The sequence below is a fragment of the Rousettus aegyptiacus genome, unplaced genomic scaffold, assembly GCF_014176215.1.
Source record: "Rousettus aegyptiacus isolate mRouAeg1 unplaced genomic scaffold, mRouAeg1.p scaffold_m13_p_17, whole genome shotgun sequence".
NCBI lineage: Eukaryota > Metazoa > Chordata > Mammalia > Chiroptera > Pteropodidae > Rousettus > Rousettus aegyptiacus.
In genome coordinates, this window is record NW_023416292.1 from 20,911,555 (window position 1) to 20,934,916 (window position 23,362).

Below are 23,362 nucleotides of genomic sequence, written 5' to 3' on the forward strand. Positions count from 1 at the left end.
GGCCTGAGTCCGGGCTCTGCCAGGTGTCGGACTCTGTCATCATGCCTTCGACATACAAGGTCATTGGTATTGAGAGAGAATACATTCCTTTCCCTGACTCAACTTATTCCTGCCACTTGGGTACCACCTCCCAGCTAGATCGAAGGATGGAACCTTTGATCTGGAAAGGCTTTTGGAGATCACCTGGTCCCAATTCCCATGTTAGAGGAACTTGTGATGCAAAGTGTAGCTACTTATCCAAAGTCACGTATCCTGTACACAGAAAACCCTGAGCTAGAACTCGGGGCTTCCAATTCCTTATCAAGTGCTCTTTTCTACTACGATACATTTTATCCTTAGATTGGCTCTTAGGGGGGATCTGATGTCCACAGACTCCTGTTCCTGAACACTGTGCTAGAGTGGCGAACAAAAACAAAGTCAATAGTTCTATGGAACTCTCATTCTAGTGTTCAAGAAATAGGAGAGTAAACGGATAAATATGTAATACAGCGAGTAGGGTGAGCACTGAGTTGGATAGAGCAGGGTAGAGGACAGAGTGGTGCCAGAATGAGGCTATGCGCTATTTTAAGTAGGATAAGGTGACAATTAGGCAGAAACCTGAAAGTAGCAAGGGAGGGCATCATGCAAGTATCTAGGAAGAGACTGTTCCAGGCGGAGAGACCAGGAAGTGTAAGAGTCCTGAGGTGGGTGCTTAGTGCCTACAAGGCACCCCAAGGAAGCCAGTGTGACTGGCTCAGAGTGGGAAGGTAGAGTCAAAGGAGATGAAGTAGGAGATATACTGAGGTAGAGCAAGCAGGTCAGGCAGGGCAGCCTTACAGGCCATGGTAAAAATGGAGAATTTAATTCCAAATGCGATGGGACACCATTGGAAAAACTTGAGCAGAGGAATGGCATGGTTTGATTTAGGCCTTAGCAACACCACCCTGGCTGCTGTATGAATGGACTAAAGTGGGGGAAGGCTAGGGTCAGAAAAACAAGCTTAGGGCTAGTGTAGCATCTCAGTGAAGAAATGGTGATGGCTTGGACTAGGGCTGTAGTGGTAGAGGTGATATGTGACCAGTACCTTGAGAAATCCTAGCTGAAAATAGGGAGTGGATTGGCCAATAGTTGAGAATGAGTCTGGAGGGGTTAGCAAAATTCAGAAATAAGATGTTTTGACTTTATTCAGTAAGCGCCCAAAATTCTTGAACAATCAGAGGTGAGGACAAAATGATATTCGATTTTAGAAAGACTACTCTGACTGTTCTATGGAGACTGGCCTGGGCTAGGGAGAGACTAAAGAAAACTACAATCAAATAAATGCAAGTGAGAGGATGAAGGTAGTGGTTTAATATCTGAATGATCATCAACAACAGATTTGTTCTCGTAGGGTGCACTATTCACACAGGATGAAATTTTTTGACTGGTAAGTGATTGCAGCATTCCAATTTAGATGTCAAATGATGGCAGAAGACAGGAAGAGGAAGGTTGGAGGAATGCTGCCACAAAATGTCCATGGGGAAAACTCCAGAGCTCTTTTCCGAAGGGCCTTGATGGTGTGGCAATGCCTCAACATAATGGTGCCACAGTCCCAGCCCACGCAGGCTAAGCAGGCTGATGAGTAGGCAGCCCTTTAGATGGGCTGCTCCATGACACGGCTCATCTGGGGGCAATGTCTTGATGACTACATACAAAATTCTGGGTCAAGTATTTCAGAAACAGGGAGGAGAGTCACTTGTGAACTGAGTTGGCCTTTTGCTGAATAGCACAGCATAGTCATTCAGTCTATGATTGTCAGGATACAACTTGCTTCTGTTTGTAACAAAGGTCATCAACTCAGGGGCATTTCAGGGGCACAGCCTGGAGGGCTTGGATGGCTGACTTGCCACTCATTCATCATATGGATGCCCCGAAGGTGGGGACTTTTTATAAATGTTTCCATGTGGCACCAAGTACGAAGCCTTGGACAACAGGCTCTCAATAAACTTGTGTTGAAGGAGTAAATGTGACTTGGAAGGACTGAGAGTCCCTGTCTTTTAGTGTTCCTGCCTATAATCTGAGAAAAATATCTATTTGTACCTATCATACTTATTAGGAATAAAGTAAGAATAGAGGTTCTAGTGAATACATTTGAAAGGAATTTCAATACTCTACGTGCCAGGAGAACTGAAAATAAGTGGAAAAAAAAAGTAAACGACATGATTTTAAAAAGGGCAGAGGAACTAAATAGACATTTCTGCCAAGAAGACATACAGATAGCCAATAGACACATGAAAAGTTGCTTAACATCACTAATCAGAGAAATGCAAATCAAAACCACAATGAGATACCACTTCACAACTGTTGGAATAGCTATCATCAATCAATCAACAAACAAGTATTGGTGAGAATGTGGAGAAAAGGGAATCCTCATGTACTGTCAGTGGGATTGAAAATTAATATAGCCACTATGGAAAACAGTATAGAGATTCCTCAAAAAACAGAACTGTTCTATGATCCAGCAATTCCCTTCTGGGTATTTATCTAAAGAAATCCAAAACAATAATTCAAAAAGATATATGAGCTCCTATGTTCACTGCAGCATTATTCACAGTAGCCAAGATATGGAAGTAACCTTGATGCCCATCAGTAAATAAATGGATAAAGAAGATGTGGAATGGATATTATATATGTGTGTGTTTATATATGTGTCTGTGTGTGTGTGTGTGTGTGTGTGTGTGTGTATGATGGAATATTATTCAGCCATAAAAAGAATGAAATTTTATCATTTGTGACAACATGGATGGACCTAGAGGGTATTATGCTAGTTAAAATAAGTCAGACAGAGAAAGACAAATACTGCATGACTTTACTCATGTGGAATCTAAAAAAACAAAAAAAAAATAAAAAAAAATTAATAAACAAAACAACAAAAAAAGCAATATCAACTAGAAAGAAGATAAAAAGCTGCATTGCATGGACTAGTATTGGACTGTGCATCTACATAACCAAAGACCATTTTGAGTTTGCTTCTAACTCTTTTAATAATCTTGTTAAATTGATTATATTTCTTAGCCTTAGCTTCAATATTATTTCCAAAATTAACAATCTATGATTATGTTTTACTGAATTCCATTATTTCTTTTGTAGAACAAAGTTCGGATTGGGCCACTGGGCATGTTTCCAGTTTCATCACATTGCCCGTCTCTTAACTTCTCTGTAACTTAGAGTCTTCCTCTGGAAAGTAATACCATAGACAAGCTGATCCTAATTCTTCCTTTTGTTCCAAAATTCTGTATGCCACACACTTCTATATGAATCAATGCTCCTTTTCTGCCTGTACTATACCATAGCTTAAAATACAATCTTATGGTATAAGATTGTTCCAATTTTAATTTCTTTTGTATGGATCAACAGTTTTGCCAGTAACATTTATTAAGTTATCCATCCTTTTTTCATTTAATTGAACAAAATAGTTGTCATTCATTAAATTTTCACATTGTGAGCCCTGCTTCTGGATTTCCTAGTCCGTTTCACTTATATATGTGTCTATTCCAATTATACCACCAAGTTGATTTGATTCTAAAGCTTTTAAAGTAAGTTCTAATATCTGGTGAGACAAATACCCCCTTACTAGTCTTTATTTGCAAAATTTTGTTATTTTTGTACATTTATTATTCTATGTAAATATTAAGATAGTTCTGGATTCTTAATTGGATATTGATTGGATTCCAACTGGAATTTCATTAAAGTTATAACTTTGGGGAAAGGAACATTTTTATAACATTTTCTTACCCAAGGACATAGTACATCTAACCATTTGTTCAGACTTTGTTTTATGTTCTTCAGTAACATCTTACTATTTGGCAAAAGATACTGTAAACTAGTCCATAAAAGATATTTGAAAAAGATTTTCTATGAAGAGGACAAATAAAGGGTTTATAAAATATAAAGTGGTCTTATAAATTGATAAGAGAGAGACAACCAAAAAAAAAAAAAATGAGCGAAGAACCTGAATGGGTAATTTACAGAAGAGTAAATCAAATAGCTGACAAACATATGGAAAGATGCTCAAATTCACCCATAAAGATATTCAAATGGAAGATAAAATGAGGTATCACTTTATACCAGGGTTTCTCAGCCTCAGCACTACTGGCATTCTAGGCTGAACAACTCTTTGCTGTGGGAGCTGCCTTGAGTATTGCAGGATATTTAGCAGAATCTCTGGCTCTTCCCACTAGAAACTGGTAGCACCTACCCCCAATCATAATTGACAGTTATGACAATCGAAAATATCTCGACTCTGGCAAACATCCTGGGGTGCTGGAGGAGGGGAGTAAAATCATTTACAGGTTGAGAACCACTGATTTCCATCTATCAGACTAGTAAAAAATTTTATTTTATTTTATTTTATTTTACTTATTTTTTTAATGCCCATTCAAGTACTAACCAGGCCCGACCCTGCTTACCTTCCAAGATCAGACGAGATCAGACACGTTCAGGGTGGCATGGCTGTAGACAAATCTAGTTTCTTTATTTTTAAGCAAAAATTTTAAAGCCTGATTATACCTATTTTTGGCAAGGATGCAGTACAAAAAGAATATTCTCCAAAAAGAATACTCTCGTATGTTGCTAGTAAAAATGTAAGTTAGAGTTTGTATGTAAAACGACTGATAAATGCCCACTCAAATAAAAAAATGCATACACTCTTTGATTCAGTTAACCCACTTCTGAGGTTAAATCCCATAAAAATGAAACAAAACCTGTAGACATATATTATACAAGGATGTTAATTTCAGCAGTTGGCAGTGACCAAAAACTAAAAACGGAGTGAATGACCATAAATAGCAAATGGTTGAATAAATTATAGTACTCACACAATGGAACATTAGAAAGAATTAAAGCTTAATTAACCTCAATACATGAAATGTTTCCATGTATTACTCTTGAGAGAAATGCTTCCATGTCCCTCAGTATTCTCTTTACCCCTAAGGAAGCAAATTTGCACATCATGAATCTGACAAGGCTTTGCTATCTCAAATATATAATGAACGCTAACAACTCGACAACGGAAAGAACAATCCAATTAATAAGTGGGCAAAAAACTTCCACAGACATTTCTCCAAAGAAGATATGCGAACAGCTAACAAATACATGAAAAGATGCTCAACATCACATCATTAATCATTAGGTGAGTGCAAATCAAAACCACAGTGGGATACCACTTCACACTTCCTAGAATGAATATTTTGTTTAAAAAAGGTAAATAAGTATTGACGAGTGTGGGGTTAATTCAGAACACAGTCCCTCCGCATGCTCAGAAGACAGCGGTCGGTCGCCAGGCCAGCCGCCCAGGAAGGCAGTGCACAAAGAGTTTTTGGCAGCGCCTGCTCCCAAGGATGTTTTCTGCTGCTCCCATGGACATGAATCTGCTCCTGTAACCAAGCAGCACATCTTGCTCCTGTCTGCCTTCTCTCTCCCAGTGAGATAACCCCTCCCTCTGCTTGTGAGCATAAAACTTTGCCTGCCTTTGGCCAGGTGCCTTTTCCTGCAGCTCCGACAGGCCGCTGCTGAAGATTCCCTGCCCTGTGATTAATAAATGGCATGTGGCACCCCTCCAGTCCTCCCTGGTGGTTTTTCTGGAATACCCCAGGTGAAGGTACCTCCTGCGTTACAGCAAGGATGGGAGAGGATCTGGAAACCCCCCACACACTGCTGCTGGGCTTGTTAAAAGGTGCAGACTCACGCAAACCAGTCTGGCATTTCCTCAAATAGTTAGAATTATAAAGTGATCTGGCAATTCCACTCCTACAGGTGCAAAAAATCTGAAATCAGGTATTTAAAGAAATACTTCCACACAAACGTTCATAGCAGCACTATTCACAAAAGCCAAAAAGGGGAAACGGCCCAAACGTCCATCAACTGATGAAAACATAAACAAAATGTTATATACATAAAATGGAATTTTCTTCTGCCATAAAAAGGAATGAAGTACTGATACACATACTACAATGTCGATGAACCTCAAAAATGTTATGCTAAACCAAAGAAGGCAGCCACAAAAAGGACACATATTGTACGATTCCGTTTGAATGAATTATCCAAACCAGGTAAACTCATAGAGACAGAAAGCACATTAGTGTTTGCCAGGAGAAGGGGAGAAAAGCGAGTGATTGCCTAACAGGTACAGGCTTCCTTTCAGGGTGGCGAAATGTCTTAGAACTAGACAGAGGTGACGTTTAAGCAACGCTGTGAATGTACTAATGCTACCGAGTTCTACACTTAAATACAATTAATGGGTAACCTCGTAGTATGTAAATATTACCTCAATTTGTAAAATATATTCTATTTACCTCTGTATTAGTTTCCTATTGCTGCATAACAAGTCACCACAAACACAGCAGCATAAAAAACATAAAAATTTAGCTCACGGTTCTGTAGATCAGAAGTCCCGGAGGGGAGGGGAGTGGGGTTGGGTGGTTCTCTGCTTAGAGTTTCACTGGCAGAAATTAAGGTGTCAGCTGGGCTCTTATCTCTGGAGGCTGTGAGGAAGAATTCACTTCCAAAATCCTTTAGGTTGTTAGCAGAATTCAGTTCGTTGTGGTTGTAGGACTGAAACCCCCAGTTCCTTGCTGGCTGTTGGCCAAGTCAGTCTCAACTGTCGCAGGGTGCTCACAGCCATGGCACTCAGTCCCTGTGCAGCAGCAGCACGCCAAGAGTCAAGTCTTTCTTATTCTTCAGATATCTCCCGACTTCCTCTTCTGCTACCAGAAGATTCACTGCTTTTAAGGGGCTGGTGTGATTAGATTGGGCCCACCTGGATAATCCCTCTTTCACCGTATAATGTAACGCTCACAGTTGTATTCTTTTCAGCAAATTGGGTTCAAGCTGGCGAAGGCGTGGGGATTACACAAGGTTAAAGGTCATTCTTAGAATTCTACCTACTTTGACCTCTTAGAGGAAAACAGTAAAACACAGTTTCTACTCAATTCAAGAATTATTATTTGTTAATGCTCAACATCGCAAAGGGGATGTGAGGTGCCTAAGTGATTACACCTGGAAAAGTTCCGGAACCTGTGATTTACAGGACTCCAAGCCTCCAGGAAGGGACAGAAGGCTGTTCGTGATAAGTGGGCTTCTCTTTCTGAGGCCTCTCGAGGTTTTCTTTCTCCTTCCTTCTTTTCTACTAAAGCACTGAATATTAACGCAAAGCAATTGTCAAGAGGACCACTGGTGTGTTCTCTCTGTAGCCATGAAGAGGGGACTAGATAACTGTATTACGCACATTAGAAGTTTTGACTTTTCAGTCTTGTCTCCTGTTTTTGAGGACCCTAAAGACTTATTTCTGTGAGTTATACCTATTGATAATTGCCACATAGAAATTAAGTCTGGAAAGATTTTCAAAAACGTAAAAACATACAAGCACACATTCTCTTAGCCTTTAGAGTAATGATGTCTGCAAATACTGCACTGGGAAATTTGCTTTAAATGGTGCAGCTTGGTCTGGACTGAGAGTCAGGCTGTGGATCAGGCAGAAAGAGGCTTACAGAGAGATGAAAGAAGGCCCCGGGGATTCTGGTCATGCTTTGCCCTTGAAAACTATGCCAAGTTTTCTCTCTCTCTCCCTCTTTTAAACGGCGGATCCGGTAGTATTTCATGACTACTTTAATGGCTTAGAACTTTCCGCTTTCCTTTTAAACACAGGCTATATCATTCAGTTATGTGTTTCTTCTTTCTATCCTTCTTGCAAAAAGTGAGAAAATAGAGCCAAACCCCTTTAATTAGGACTCCATTACAGTCCTTCTGCTGAGTGACTAACTCGTTCGTTCTTCTCACACTATTTTACGTACTTTGCTTCTTTCTGTTCAGTCTCTGGGCAAACGCTCTGAGGCCTCTGGTGTCTTCCCGTGGCCTCTCAATACAATTTAAAACATGACAGCCACTGAAGGAGAGGTTAAGCAGCCCCCCGCCCCAAGGTTAAACCTTTGCCCGGCTTTGTGCAGTCTCTCGGGAAGGAGAAACTGAATGGACGCCCGGAGGGACGGTGACTGAGAATGAGAGATGGCCTCTGTGAGGGACGGCCCCTTCCTTTCCGTGGGGATTACACCCACGGGGCGCACGCCCCTCAGGTGAGCGGCAGCACCGAGCCCACGGCGGCCGCAGCCGCTGGCGGCCCGCCTCACAGACCCGGGCGGCCGCCCCAAGCCCGCGCTCGGACGGAGCCCTGCCCTCCCTCGGCCTCTGTGCCCGCGCCGGAGGACGTCAGCGCTCTGGCGTGCCGCCGCCGACCAATGGGAGAGAAGCCCCCCTGCCGGCGTCTGCTGTGATTGGCTGTGCGCCGGAAGGCGGCGGCGGAGGGGGTGGGGGGTGGGCCTCAAGGCATGTGTCCTTTTCGAGCCCGCGTGGGGAGTGGAGATGTGAGGCATCTAAGCGGAGGAGGCCGGTGGGCCACCTGGGCCGCCTGTCCCTGCGAGAAGGGGACGCCACGCGTAGGGACGGATCTCGCGCTGTGGCAACGCTTGAACCGCACCACAGTTGGCGGAGGAGCCAGAAGGGGCCGGGCTGGGCCCCCGTCCCTCTTGGCCCGGATGGATGCGCCCCGCCCGGTGTCCCGGCGGCAGGCGGCCCCGAGGCTCCTGCGGACGGCCCGGGTCCCCCGCGAATGCTGGGTGTTGCCCACGGCGCTGCTCTGCGCCTATGGCTTCTTCTCCAGCCTCCGGCCGTCCGAACCCTTCCTGACCCCCTACCTGCTGGGGCCGGACAAGAACCTGACCGAGAGGGAGGTACGCGCGGCGGCCGGGCCTGGGGCCCGGGTCGCGGGCGCGGGCGCGGGCGCGGGCGGGGAGCGTGCGGAGGGGATTCGGTTAAGGAAAGGACGAGGGCCGGGGAGGGCGTTCCAGCCGCGGGAGCCACTCCGGGCCGACATCCGTGACTTTTCCCGGTCGGGAGGCGGCTCCGTGCCGTGCGCTGCATCAGTTCACGCTGTTTCTCTGTCGGTTGGGTGTATAGGGCGCTTCTCCTGCGGAGGGCTCGGGGGAAAGGGGGACGTATTAGGATAAAAAAGTGGAAACAGCCCGCTGTACTTTGGACATGGCCGTGGTTGAGTAAATATTTGTTATTGGAAGTAGGGAACCCGATGCTGAGTAACTCTTGCTTTTCTGAAAGGCTCTGCCCTCGCCCTAATGCACCCTACCCTCTCCCTTCCCATACGTTACTTCGTTTGCCTTTGAGGGCATGGACCTGTTCAAATAAGGACAGTAGAGGACAAGGACCCATCACCTTAATTTGTCTTTTCAGTTGTGCGGGGATCTGCTGCCCCTCGCGCCCACCCCGCCTCCTAGAATAAAAGCAGATACTTAGATGGTATCGCAGAATTGGCACTTAATTATAGGTTTCCTTGCATGGTGAATTGTTGCTTCACAGATGTTAGTTTTGCTTGTCAACAACATGGTGAGATCTTTCAAAAGCTTCTGTCCCTCTGTGATGTTCAGAGTAATTGCGAGCCAGTAGACTCTGGTCAAGAACTTGCTGATTGATTTTCCCTAGATCAGGGTTTGTAAGTAAAATACTTCAAAAGTGCATGGTGTACTTTAAAAATGTGTACAGTCAATCTCAACATTTGGTTTTTGAAGAATTAAACTCAAGATGCCCCCACAAAACCAAAATAAAGCAGGTTCAACGTCCTCTCCCTTGAACTCTACAAAGCAGGAGAGCTGAGGTCAGGTACTCCTTTCTGGAACACTACACAGGGTGAAAGCCGAGTGGGCACTTGTTAGCTGGTCCTTTTTTCCTATGCCTACTTCTCCCACCCTGAGCTCCACCCGCCACTGTTGGTGTGAAATACTCCCATCTAATCCTTACTCTTCTCCCTGTGGTTAGTAGTCACCTCTTCTGAGTAGCCACTTGGGTATCCCCGCATAACTGGTAGAGTAGGGTATAATTACTCTTAGCCTACTTTGTTGTCGCATTGCTCCTCCATTTTCAAGAACTTAAGAGGAAATTGAAAGTCATTGTTGAATCCTGGATTGAAGGTTTCATTTGAGTTTCTCATATTGTCTCATCTCTAGCAAGCATCACTCACTTGTACCCAGCTTCTGATCTTCTGTTTCTCAGTCTTATGCACCACTCCACAAGGGACTATAACAGTTATTCATTACCTGTTTGAATTTTAATATTGGTTAAAAAATAAAATGGCAAGATCCAACTCTTGTGAACAGAATGATTTTACAAGAAGAAAATTACTGCAGTAAATATGAGAATGATCCTGTACACCCACAGCTACCACTGAGTCTGAGGTGTAGCCACTGCAGCAGAAATGATATGCTGGTGAGCTGCTAACAATTAAAATTTCATGTGAACTACCATGTGATCTGCAGTTTGTGCACCTTGCCTGACAAGAAGTGCACGGGGGAGAAACATTCCCCCAGTGTTGATGTTTGAAAGCTGATCTGTTTTGTCACGTGCCCTGGGCAGAGAGTTGCTCTGCGATGTGCCATCATGTGCCCTGCCTTACAAGAGAGCTTTCTAGGGTGAGTGAAATACGTTCAGGGAGCATAGGAATAAAGCAGGGGTGCCAAGCCCAGTAAATATTTGCTGACCGTGTAACGAAAACATAACACACTTCTGTTATTGCAAAGTAGATGAGGAAGCGGGCAGGGTTTGAAGAGAAAGCTAGTGTCTGGAAAGAGTTGTCATTAGTCTCTGAGGACTTCGGATTCACTGCTGAGTTTGTTGGTTATGGACAGTGTAGCTCAGTTCACCCTTCCCAGAACCCTGGATTTTTTGAATATCTAATAACTGAAATAAACAGAACAATGGTTCTGCTTCCTTACTGAGTGCTTGCTTTCACCAATGGATAGTTAATTTAAAAAATATTACATGATTTTTTAGGCAAAGCAGTTGTCTAATCATTGTCAGTGATGTTTGCGTTGAAGTTCGTATTTCCCCCTAGAAGACTGTAGAAAAGCCAAGCTGAATCTTCTTAAATAGCGCTATTGTGAATTGTCCAGAGGCAAAAGGAGGAAAGAAAGGACGGAATTTCCTTATCTTTCCCCTCTCAAAAGATTTTTTTCTTAGATATCAAGAAAAATCTTAACCTGTTTTAGGTACCATTTAAAAAGTTTTAAAACAGGTTAAAATTCGACTGCGTTCCAATAATTGAATGCCAAACTTTTAATAAAATAGAGCTCTATTGCCAAAAACTTCTTTATCCTTTCATCTTTTTTAGCATGTGATTTGACATTCACTACCTTTCTTTGATTTAAAAAAGTCATTCCACTTGTTCTGCCTGATCCTCAGAGCCTCACAGAATTTGGCTCTCACCTCCGTAGCAGCCCGCCTCCCGCTCACTACATCCTTCCCCTTCCCTTCCACTTGCCTGAGCTCCATCCACGTTACCTCATAGCTGCAAGTCCAGCATATCCAGTGCTTGAAGAGATGATCTCTGCTTGGAGTAATCTTCACATACATACCTGTCGATATCTTTCTGTTGGCCTCTAACTTTCACATTCTTCAGGGTCCATCTCACAGAAGCAACCCCATATTTCCTATCTCACTAAACAATAATGTATGTACGTGTATTTCTCAGTAGGTTCAGAACTCCTGGAGAACTGAGGCTTCGTTTTCTTCTTCCTTTTTTTTTTTTGTAATCTCCATACAACTTTAAAACAGTGTTATGCAAATAAGTGCTTATTAGTTGTTTAATTGAAACCTGATTCTAAAAGTCTAAATCTGAATTAGAAATTAAAATTGAACATCTGTTCCCCTTGACTTTTTGAATCTCTGGAAAGCACAAACAATCTCTGGTCTGTGCTGTGGAAAGTTACCTTAAATCAATTCCCTTTGCTCACATGACAGATCTTACCTGAGATAAAAGGCGTTGACCAGGGTCTGGACAAGGAATCTATAATTCGTACATTTTTGCATTCAAGATTCTAAATATCCATCAAGAAAGCACTTTAAGGTGTAATAGCTTCTCCTTGGAGGTAATGGCAAGCTCTGGAGATGGTGTGGTCTTTGTCTCTTCATGAATGCCCTGTAAAAGCACCTCAGTGCAGGTTGAAAAAGCTGTTCTAGGCATTACAAAAAATCCTGGAACATAGTATGTAATCAATAATATTTTTCTGATTGAAGAAATGAGGCATTTAAGCATGGTGGACTCAGAATATCTGGGTTCAGCGCTGCCAGCTACTAGCTGTGTAACTTTGGACAATTTACTTACCCTTTCTCTAAAGCCAAATTTCCTCAGTTGTAAAATAGAGATGATAAAAGCATTTTCCTCTTAGGGCCCTTTGGATTAAATGAGATCAGGTAAGGTGACTAGCACAGTGTGCAGCTACTCAGTAGAGATTTGCTCTTATAATGCTGGTAATGTCGTGAGAGGGACATTCCATCTTGGGTTGCTCTCTCTCAGGGAAAAAGTCTGATTTATTTAGAAGAAGTAAAAAGGAATCCATCTGGTCTTTCCCCTTCTTGCCTTTATTTTTGTTTCCACTTGGCATTGCAAGTCTGGCAATGTGACTTTTCCTTACCTTCATTATCAAAATTGCGGTTTTGCATTAGAAGTAGAAACAGACCTATAAGCATAAACATTTTAAACTGGTAATTGAAAGGATGCAGTTTATGTAATGTGACAGTTCATCATTTGGGGACAGCTGTCATTGAAAGGAGTGTAACATATCTCAGAACAGACTGTGTTACTGCGGTGATGAAGTGAACCGAAGTCTGAGGGCTATGGCAGAAAACAGATAAAGATGGGGTATTGAAGGAGGGAGCGGTAGAGGGTATTTTAGAGGAAAGGTGTGATGGTTAATAGCTCTGTGGTGGTATTGGGGAAAAACATGTTGGGGAAGGTGAGTCAGAGGAGGCACTTTCAAACTTAAAACCGTGAAAAATATCTGTAAAACTATAGGCAAAGAAAGAGTGGGAAGCTGTTAAAGGAACTTAGCTGTGCAGTGTGCAGGGAAGCCTTCGATCTTCGGACCTTCATGTCAAGGTTCCCTTTCTTCTGTTTTTTCTGAGAGGCATCTTTCGCTGCGGTTACTGTGGTTACGGCTGCCAAGTGTCCTTTGTTCTTCATTTGCTACAGTGTCCACGGTTTGAATAAGAATCATTTCTACAGTTCTTAATTATTCTTTCATGCACATATTCAAGTGCAAGAACATTTCCTTATCAAGTGGAGGTTGCTAAATAATTAACAAACACAAATTAGACCAAAATTCATGAAGGTCAGGCTATTAGACAAAAAATCACTTTTGGTTTTTGGCAAGTCAAAAGCAAATCAAGTCTGGGATATATTTTAAATCGTGTTTTACTTTTATAGTGTGCTCTGCATTGGCAAAATATTTTACAGTAGTTTACTTGATAGTTCCTCTAAAACCTTAAAACAATTAGCCCATTTTACAATTGGCAAACTGAAGTACATACATGAGAGTTAAAAGGAAAGTCGCCCTCGGATTTAGATTGTCAAAGTCTAGGATTGCATTGCTCCATCACAAAATGATCATTTCAAAACTGACTTATACCCCGAAGACTTTGCTGGACACTGAGCAGATATAAGAGGAGGGAAAGGTCTTTCTTCTACAGTGATTGTTATTAGAAGAATGAGGGTGACAGTTTGATTAATTTAGCTAATTTATATTGTTCCGCATGGTCCATGCATCTGCTTCAGCCCTTAAGTCTTCAGACCTATGAATGAAGTGGAATGATTTACATGCGTGCTCTCATTCAGTCCTTGCAACAAATAACCCAATGATGTAGGGCTTATCCCTTTTATTTATTTATTTATTTATTTATTTATTTATTTTTTACTGATAATGGAGATTAAGTCTAAAGAGAATTAAAACTTCCTAGGATCACACAGCAAGTGATGGAACTGAAATTCTAGCTTGGGTCTTAAATGGTTTAAAGCTTATTTTAAAGATTATTCCTGATGCAGGACAGGGCAAATTTCCCCGAGTGGGGAGGAGACCAAGCCCTGCACTGAGAAAGAGGGTTCCTGGCGGAGAGTGTAGAAAGAATTCAAACACACGTCCAAGTTAGAGTCAAAAAGAAAGTTTATTAAAGAAGGGGCAACACTCCACAGAGCGAGGTCTCCTCTGGGAGGCAGAGAGAGCCTAAGAGAGATAAAAAGGGACAGAGACAATAGAGAACCGAGACAGTGAGACAGAGCAGAGGCACTGAGGGACCCCCAGTGTCCCGGGGGATTCGGTTTACATATCATGCTCCAGTTCCTGTGGGTTACAGTTTAAAGATTTCGTTTACCCGTTTTCCTTTGATATGGGCACAGTGAGGAAGGGGAAGAGTGTGCAGCATGGGAAGGGAAGGCTGCGTAGCTGAAAGGCCTGCTGGCAGCTCCCAGCCTTTAAGCCATAGGTTCCCATGGTTTTAGCCACAGGGACGAGTGATTTTCTGCAGGGCAGGCACTTAAAAGACTCTGGTTTTTCTGGACAGCTGTTTTTCTGTTTCCCCTTCATGGTGTGGGGAAATGGGTTGTTAGCAATCTCAGCCAAAATCTTTCTTTGTTATGTCTGTAGGGCCAATCAGAATATTATAGTGTCTGAATGTAGCCCGATTTAACAGTTTGATTCTCTTGCTTCTTCCTTATATTAGTTCTACTATATCCCAATTTAAAAAATACTTTAAAAAGAAAACAGCAACACTTCTTTTTTTTCATATTAAATAAAAGGAAAAAGGACATCAAAGTTGCCTATAATCACACCACCTATAGGTAGTTACGCTGTCAAAGTGCAGACAGATTTACTGCCTTTACTAATTCCTATACCACCAAAGAAATGAAACTTAAAATCAGAGCAGTCAGATCAGTCCTAAACAAACAGTAGCATCAAGGTTCCCTATCCTGTGGCTAGAAGTAAGAATTGACAATGACTCCAAAATGTTTATCGATCCAAGTATCTTCGAAACAGTATGCTATTAGGTTGTGCAGGTGAGTCCACCCTCAAAGAACCTATAAGGCAATGGTTCTCACCTCCGGCTCACATTAAAATCTCCTGGGAGCTTTTTAAAAATGTCCATGGCTGGGAATCCAAAATGTTTAAAGCTCCTTGGGAAATGTGCAGCCTTGGCTAAGAGAACCAGTGCTCTGAGGTCACTGGGGAGACTGATGCATACGAAGCAGTGGCGAGGGAGCTTTAGGGAGCTTCGACTGTTGCGACTGGCAGTGTTCCAGCAAGAGGAAGGCTTTGAGCTAGGCCTTGATGAATGGGCAAGATTTTAAGAATAAGATGATGGGTGGAAATGGGGAAGTACATTCTAAACAATTATCAGAATTGCCGTCGAGATTTGAAGTGTTGGTAGGTTGTTTTATAAGAATGAATTGCTATGAATATGCCAGGCCCTTTGATGTCACTAATGAGTTTTTATCCTTCTTTTACTATCAGGTCTTCAATGAAATTTATCCAGTGTGGACTTATTCTTACCTGGTGCTGCTGTTTCCTGTGTTTCTTGCCACAGACTACCTCCGTTACAAACCCGTGATTCTGCTGCAGGGGCTCAGCCTTATTGTGACATGTTTTATGCTGCTCTATGCCCAGGGACTGCTGGCCATTCAGTTCCTGGAATTCTTCTACGGCATTGTCACGGCCACTGAAATTGCCTACTACTCTTATGTGTACAGTGTGGTGGACGTGAACCTGTACCAAAAAGTCACAAGCTACTGTCGAAGTGCCACCTTGCTGGGCTTCACGGTGGGCTCTGTCGTAGGGCAGATCCTCGTCTCAGTGGCGGACTGGTCCCTGTTCAGCCTTAACGTCATCTCTCTTACCTCTGTCTCTGTGGCTTTCGCCGTGGCCTGGTTTCTGCCTATGCCACAGAAGAGCCTTTTTTTCCATGTTCATTCCATCTGCCAGGGAGTGAATGGCATCAAGGTACAAAATGACGGCATTACTACTGACACTACAGCTTCAAATCACCTTCCCAGGTGGGAGGATGTTGAGTCAAAAATCCCTCTAAATGTGGAGGAGACACCCATGGAGGAGCCGGTAAGATCAGCCTTCAGTGTCTTGGGGTGGCTACTCGGGGGACCAGACCAGTGATGAAAAAGCAGACAGGAAACCCCCTCTTGCTGGGCCTTGTATTCATTTGGATTCAGGTTTTATCCCAAGTTGGTTGGTTGGTCCATTCATTCATTGATTCAAGGTTGACTTAAATTAAGGATGGCATTTTCCCCTGGAGTGAATGACCTTCAAGGTCAGACTAACACAACATTATATCGCTTGTGTCAGAAATGTCTTAGAAGTTACAGCAAAGGCTGTCTCTTCTTCATCTTTCAGTCCCCAGAACTTGGCATTCAAAGAAAGCACTCAGAAAATTTTTGCTAAATGAATAGATGAAATGATTCCGATAAATGAAGAATATCTACTTCCAATTTCTGAATCAAAGCCCAAAGTATTTAAGGATAGGAGTTACCTTCCTATTCTGTGCTGGAAATGATATCAGATATTTATTGAATTTCAAATGATACTTGGCTGAAGTGGAGTAGTAATGAATAATACAAAGAGAATCAAAAGAAGAAATTTAAGATGCTAAAATAAGTATTAGAAATGTGACTATGAAATTGTCTTTTAGAAGAAAGTTTTGATATCAAAATAATTCATCCATCCATCTCTCTAGCCAGGAAGATTCATTGCCTCTCCCATTTACCTTTTAAAAAAAAATAAAAACTTGTTATCTTTCTATGAGGTTATAAGTTGTGAGGAACAAGATTCCTTCTAAACATATGAAATTAGTCTTAGCTTTCCTGGGACGTGTTTGGAAATACACGTATTAACGTTCCCGCTTTGTAGGTGGGCTCTGGCAGGCATAAAACTGAGCTCCATAAGCTTTGTAGGTTGATGAGAGTAAAGGACCAACATGAGTAGTCTTCGCCTTTCCACCTGGAGTTAAGCCAAATTGCTTCAATGTGGCATCTGATGTCCTCACTGAAAACCAATCTACTTTGCTTGCCCTCTTTCTTTACCACTAGTTACTAGCTGAAATTTAGGTTATCGTTCCAGTGGGTGACACTTATCCTGAAACTCACTTTGATTATTAAGGCACATATGGGCAGCTTCTGTCTGACTTACCAGGGTAGAGATGAAATGCTGATTCCTTCGTACTTTGTTAGACAATGATGGAGAATTAACAGAGTCAATGAGGGAGGGAATGTAGTCATTTGATAGATCTCATGTGGTAGAAAAAAGACTAAGAACCTTTTAAAAGGTCAGTTTTGAATGTGTTAAAATGGCTTTAGCTAAGATGAATCTGTATATACGTACGTATTTTAAATACATATTGGTCATAGTTCTGTACAGTTGCCTCCTGTGCACTTGCATCATGACGTTGGAGCTGTCCCTTCTGCCGTGCAGGAACTGAAGCCAGACCGCCTTCTGGTGCTGAAGGTGCTATGGGGTGACTTCCTGACGTGCTACTCCTGTCGCCCTCTGCTCTGCTGGTCGGTGTGGTGGGCCCTCTCCACCTGCGGCTATTTCCTGGTCGTGAACTACACACAGGGCCTGTGGGAGCAGGTGATGCCCTCTCGCCATGCTTCTGTCTATAACGGCGGCGTGGAGGCCGTGTCGACCTTGCTGGGTAAGTGAGGCGAGGTGGTAGCAGGTGGCGGGGGCTGCGGGGGTGCGAATCCTCTGGGAGTGAAGGCTGTCACGGTCAGGTTTTTTCTCCCCTCCAAAATCTGAAGTGATCCCAAGATTCCTTATTTTGAGCTCTGATTTTATAATTTAGGAGGAAGTGCTCAAGTGGTAGAGACTCTGACTAACAAACCCGAATTCTTTCTAACCTCTGGGAAACCTAATATCATGATTTCAAAATTGTTTTCATGTCCCCAAGTCTCCATTATCTAATTTCTTGGTGCTTTTGCCACCTATTGTAAAACCGAGTAGCAATATCCAATAACAGTAGCTACTATGTTGTGTTAACACGTGCTAAGTGCTAATCAAAGGGCTTAATGTACATTAAATCTGTCCTCACAAAATTCCTAAGATAGGTACAATGAGTATCCCCATTTTACAGTTAAGGAAACTCGGGACAGATATATGAATAACTCGTAAAGGTCATACAGATGCTAAGTAGTAAAGTCAAGATGTGATCTCAGAGCCTGTGTCATTGACCATTCTATTGTCCCTTTCTAATTTGATGACCTTTGCCTTGGCAACACCCCAGGTCTGTGCCCCCCTTTTCCATCTCTTTGCAGACTGCCCTAATTTAATCTCTCGCCATCTCACTGGTTCCATGTTATTTATTCTATTAAATCCAAAATCTCTGCCTGACTTTAAAGACCCTCCATAATCTTGAGCTACCCTCTTTGTAAGTTCAAAGCTTTTAAAATGTAATAATCTAAGCTGACTTTTTAACTATTGAAGTAGTATTTATTTAGCAAAAGAACCAGATTACTTTTTGTTTTATAGGTGCTGTCACTGTGTTTGCAGTTGGTTACATTAAAATATCCTGGTCAACTTGGGGAGAAATGACATTGGCTCTGTTTTCTCTCCTGATCGCTGCCTCCGTGTACATCATGGACACCGCGGGGAACATCTGGGTGTGCTACGCATCCTATGTTGTCTTCAGAATCATCTACATGTTACTCATCACTATCGCAACGTATGGATTTGAATTTCAAAGGCCTTAGGAAAAGTTGTGATGGGATAAACTTTTTGGTTTCTTTATAAAGAAATTAAATCTTCTAGTTAAGAGGCAAATAGGAGGAAGCACTGTATTGTTTGTTTTCTCCTGAGGAACATTTAGGCAAGGTTTATTTATTTCCTTGTTTACATATTCCTGCTGTTTCCAGATGTTTGCATGAGATTTACATCATTTAGCAATAAAATACTTGTCACTTGGTTGGGAAGGGAACTGACAGCAAAAGAAGGGGGTGGGCCCCCTTCACATTTAAAGTAAAAGTTATAATAGCCAGGAAGAAATTCTTGTCTCCTCATTTCCTTCTTTTTTAAGTTTCCAGATTGCTGCGAACCTCAGCATGGAACGCTATGCCCTAGTGTTTGGTGTAAACACCTTCGCTGCTCTGGCTCTGCAGACGCTGCTCACTCTCGTCGTGGTAGATGCCAGAGGCCTTGGCTTAGAAATTACCACTCAGGTAAGATTGGTTTGGGCACTGAAGATGTTATGGCTTGATTAGGGTGACAGAAGTGGAACATATCTAATGAAAACAAATTCAAATATAGACAGATATAAAGTAAAAAGCGCTCCCTCCTTCCTTCAGCCGTCCCCTGTCCGCAGTTCCTTGCTACCTGGAGCATGTCAGGACCATCATCTCCCACCGTCTCCCACTGCACTTTGCTGCCTCGAAAAGTGGGGGGCGGGGGGAGCAGAGGGGTGGGAGCTTATTCCTATCCATATGATTCCCAGTTACTACCAGTAGTAAACCTCAAGACCTCCCAAGGGAGGGTTTGGTGCTTACATTTGGGATAGAGGGTAGGAGAAAAACTAAGTGCTTTTCATCTTGCTGTAAGAATGGTGCGTTTAAACATGGAATACTAGAATTTTGTGGACTGTGCTGAAACTCTAAGTGCCATGATTAATAGGTTTCCTATAGGAACATGTATCCAAATTTTTAAAACCTGGCTCAAAGCCTTAGTGACTCTCTTACTGTACCCATGAACTAGCTTATAAGTATTTAGTAAGTTATTTTTTAAGAAGAATATGATCATGAATATGTTGATAAACTATGTCACATTAAAAAGTTGGCTTAGAGAAGATTCTTATGTAAAGTAATCCTATAATGGAATAAAGTTGGCCTTCTACTGCCCTCTTCTGGGCAAGAATAAAAATTCTTAATCCTCAGAACAGCCTGTTAGTCATACCGCCCTGTCAGCTTGAGGGTAGAGACCATGATTCAGTGATCCCAACGACAGCAACAAAAATAACAACAGGATTAACGGCAGTGGCATTATGCTGCAAACATTCACGGACATGATATCATCCATTCCCAGCAGCCCGCAAAGTAGGGAATATTATGAATTCCATTTTGTAAATCAAGACAAGACCCAGCGGCTAAGCATCTCAGTCAAGGCCCCACAGCCGGTGAGGGATGTAGTCAGACCCCCACTCAGGCGTCCGGGCCCCGGTACCGCCACGCCGTGCTGCCTCCTGATTCTCCAGTGCCTGACATACTGGGTGAGCGTACAGTGTTTTCTGAACTTTTATTTAGAAACAACATACCTTTAATTATAGAGTATATTCACATATATATAACGAAGCAGCCTATCTTCTAATTGATAATTCTATAAATTAGTTCTTCCCCCTTCTTTAGTTCCTGATCTACGCTGGTTATTTTGCACTCATCGCTTTGGTTTTCCTGGCTAATGGTATGGTCACCTTCACAAAGAAATACAGAAAGCAAGAAGATCCGGAATCGAGTTCTGAAGGAACCACTTCACGATACACTGCTGACGACCTTCTTCTTATAGCAAGAACTCAGTACAGCAGCTATCCTTGATAATTTAATTTTTTAAGGTGTAGACATATATGTAAGAATGTGTATTTCATGGCTTCAAAGCAGTCAATTGACTGTATCTTTGTTTCTATAGTAACATAATACTGTTCAGAGGAGACAGAAGTCAAGTTTATTTCGTGGATTATTTAAGAACAACTTTTCTGATTCAAAAGTGAATTTGACTTTGAAAATTAAGTAAGAACAATCAAGCAGCACATGGTGTTGTATACTTGATAGCAAGTGAGTTTGGTGTGCGATAGTACTTCCACATCTGATTCGCTAGAAGGTTGGCCTGGTGGGACCAGGGCTTCACAGGGGCCACAAGACGTTACAGGTTAGGATCAAAATATGTTCAACTTCTTATTTTGGTGTTATTTATGTGCATTTGTATTTCTACAGATGAAAGCTGTTCTAACACTGGCAGTATCTGCTCTGGCCTGGTGTTCTGTCCAATAAGGAGTGTGTGTCTTTTCTAATATTAAGTTATCTTTAAAGGTTCATTGTATGAACTCAGTTTCTATCTTGACAGTTATGTATTTATGTAGATTTTTTTTTTTTGGAGTACGGTTTTGCATTATTCATATGCTTCCCAGAGAAGCTCATTTAGTTAGAAAATAAGGCAAGTTTTGAAGCCCTACTAATAATAATATAAATGAAGAGACCTAATTAAAAAACTCAAGCTAGGTTTCCTTGTCTTTTATTCTTTAGTATGAGAGACTATTAATTCCATGACGAAAAATTAGAATATGGGCTAAAGACAACTACCCCATTTTGTATTTGCATTCCCTTTTATTTCTAAAATAAAATGAAAAAGTCTTTTTTAAAAATAACTTTATCCCCATTTATAGCTTTTATATTATTTGCTGTTCTTATCCAAGATAAAGACATCATTAGGAGTTGGATTATTCCCAGAACTTTTTCACAAACTGAGCCTCTTTTTGATTATCAGTGGGACAGGAACCAGGATAGACTTGATTCCTGCATTTTGTACAGTAAATCTGCCTTTATTTCTAAGGGTGGATCATCTTGAATATTTGCTTAAAAGAACAATTGCTAATGATTCCACTTCCAATTTACTTGAAAAAATATTATTCTGTATACGCTTAATGCTCAGACCAGCCTACCAAGTGGCTGCTAGAATATGAGACATGAAAACTATTTTAAAGCCAACTTTGTTGCCTTACCTTGGAAAGAATCTAGGTAGCTGCTTTTAACTGGTGTGTTAACTTTCTTAGGACCACACAGATAAGAGTGTGAATAATAGTGTCAGGATTACAAAACTGACACATTTATTTGGGTTAAGCAGGAACTTTGGAATCAAATGAATAGGATATGAATAGGTCCTTTTCTATTCAATCTTTTTTTGGATGTAGAGAAAGGAAAAGAACACTGGAGGAGGAGAAGAGGAAGTGATGTCATCAAAGCAGCAGCCCCTAATTTTATTTTATTTTTTTGCTACATAGGGAATTATTTACTCAGAAACAAGTAGAAAATTGGTGTTTGAGGGATTTTATTTAATTTTTTTTTTTAATAAAATAGACTATGGTACAATCAAATTGTTCACATTACCAAAGCACTATTTTCCTGGAATTTAATTTGATGTTTGTGGCACACAACTGGAGCCTTTATTATCTAAGACGGTAATAAGTTCGAATCTTAACATGTGGCCATATTTGGAGAATGCTGGACCATGTTTGCAAGTTGTATTGTATGCAGTTTTGCAAAGATGTGGAAATAATTTGTTGTACTTTTTATTCGATTCTGTATAGAGTATAAAATTATTTTTATTAAATAAATATTTTACAATATATATCCCTTTTTAATTAAAATTATTTTAAATTTATCTTTAGCTTTTGTAGGACCTTTTAATTACATCTTTAAATCTTTTAATAATTTCTAAGACAAATTTTATATTAAGCCTTCCCCTCACCAGACCTTCCCAATTAACCTTGTCATTCTATCAATTCTTCCATTTTTTGTGATTACCTTTGACTTCCCCCTTATTTTTGCTGTTTTCCTAGTTTTTTATTTTTTTTCTAGCAGCACATTGTACTGTTTACTTTTCTTGGTCCTCATCTTAATACCTCTCATCTTTGTTTCTAAAGCAGTCTTCCTTTTAGAAACTGAAAAGACCCACATTTCCTTTGATGTTGACTGAATTTTTAAAATAAAGGAAATTAAATCAAGAGAAGGTACCATCTTGTCTTGAAACTTCTTGTCTTGGAACAAAGCCTTTGTTCCAGCCCAAAATATTCTTGATACCCAGGGAAGCTTCTTCCTGCTATTAGCTGAGAATCATTTGTTCATCCTATCCCGGAAACCAGTCTTCTCACGGTACCCAAATGAGCACCTTTCCTTCACTATCCTGTTCCCAAACAAGCTTCATTACAGCATCTCACCTATTATCACTGAAGACTTAGAAATTTTTCATGCAAAAAAAATATATATACATTTAAAGTTTTCTGTCCCTATAGCTGTCTCCCCTGTATCCTCATCAATAAGTGGGGACCACCTACTTCCCAAGACTGTTGTGAAGAAATGAAAGGACACATGTGAAAGAACCTCACCCTGGAGACAGAGTAGGGGGCTGAGGAATCAGGTCCTTTACTCTCCTTTACAATTAATTTGTGGTTATCAATCTCAAAATAGTACTTTCAGAGGAAACATTTTTTGAATATTTGAAACAAAAGGTAAATGATCAGAATCTTAACCCTCCCCCTCCCCCTTATTTTTATGATGAAAAAGGCATGATTCGTGCTCTCAAGGAATTTAAAATGTGTGAAGAGATAAATAAAAAGAACAACTTAGATGTCCAAGTGCAATACAAGATAATGTGTCAGGTACTGCGACAAAAAGCTTGGGTCTCAGAGAACAAGGACATTGGGAAAATCATGAGTAGCTTCCCGGAGGAAGTGACATTTGAGCTGGCTATGTGGGATG

General features: G+C 41.4%; 1 protein-coding gene across 2 annotated transcripts; it reads left to right on the plus strand.

Annotated features, from left to right (window-relative positions):
• Positions 1-8,347: 8,347 nt before the first annotated feature.
• SLC19A2 (solute carrier family 19 member 2) lies at positions 8,348-22,608 on the plus strand. 2 transcript variants are annotated; one of them, XM_016148610.2, is made up of 6 exons: positions 8,348-8,741; positions 15,357-15,956; positions 17,322-17,544; positions 18,378-18,570; positions 18,922-19,063; positions 20,240-22,608. In XM_016148610.2, exons 1-6 carry the CDS (start codon positions 8,547-8,549, stop codon positions 20,423-20,425), a joined length of 1,539 nt encoding a protein of 512 aa, XP_016004096.2. In that variant the 5' UTR covers positions 8,348-8,546; the 3' UTR covers positions 20,426-22,608. The 2 variants fall into 2 exon arrangements, with proteins under 2 accessions (XP_016004096.2, XP_016004097.2); XM_016148611.2 differs by having other exon boundaries at positions 20,222-20,341.
• Positions 22,609-23,362: the final 754 nt, after the last annotated feature.

What these genes read in the sequence shown, in the direction of transcription:
- SLC19A2 (XM_016148610.2), top strand. Translation starts at nt 8,547, where the DNA reads ATGGATGCGCCCCGCCCGGTGTCCCGGCGGCAGGCGGCCCCGAGGCTC. An exon ending in AGACACCCATGGAGGAGCCG is followed by an intron (nt 15,957 to 17,321) that starts GTAAGATCAGCC and finishes TCTGCCGTGCAG; the next exon opens with GAACTGAAGCCAGACCGCCT. An exon ending in GCTTAGAAATTACCACTCAG is followed by an intron (nt 19,064 to 20,239) that starts GTAAGATTGGTT and finishes CCCCTTCTTTAG; the next exon opens with TTCCTGATCTACGCTGGTTA.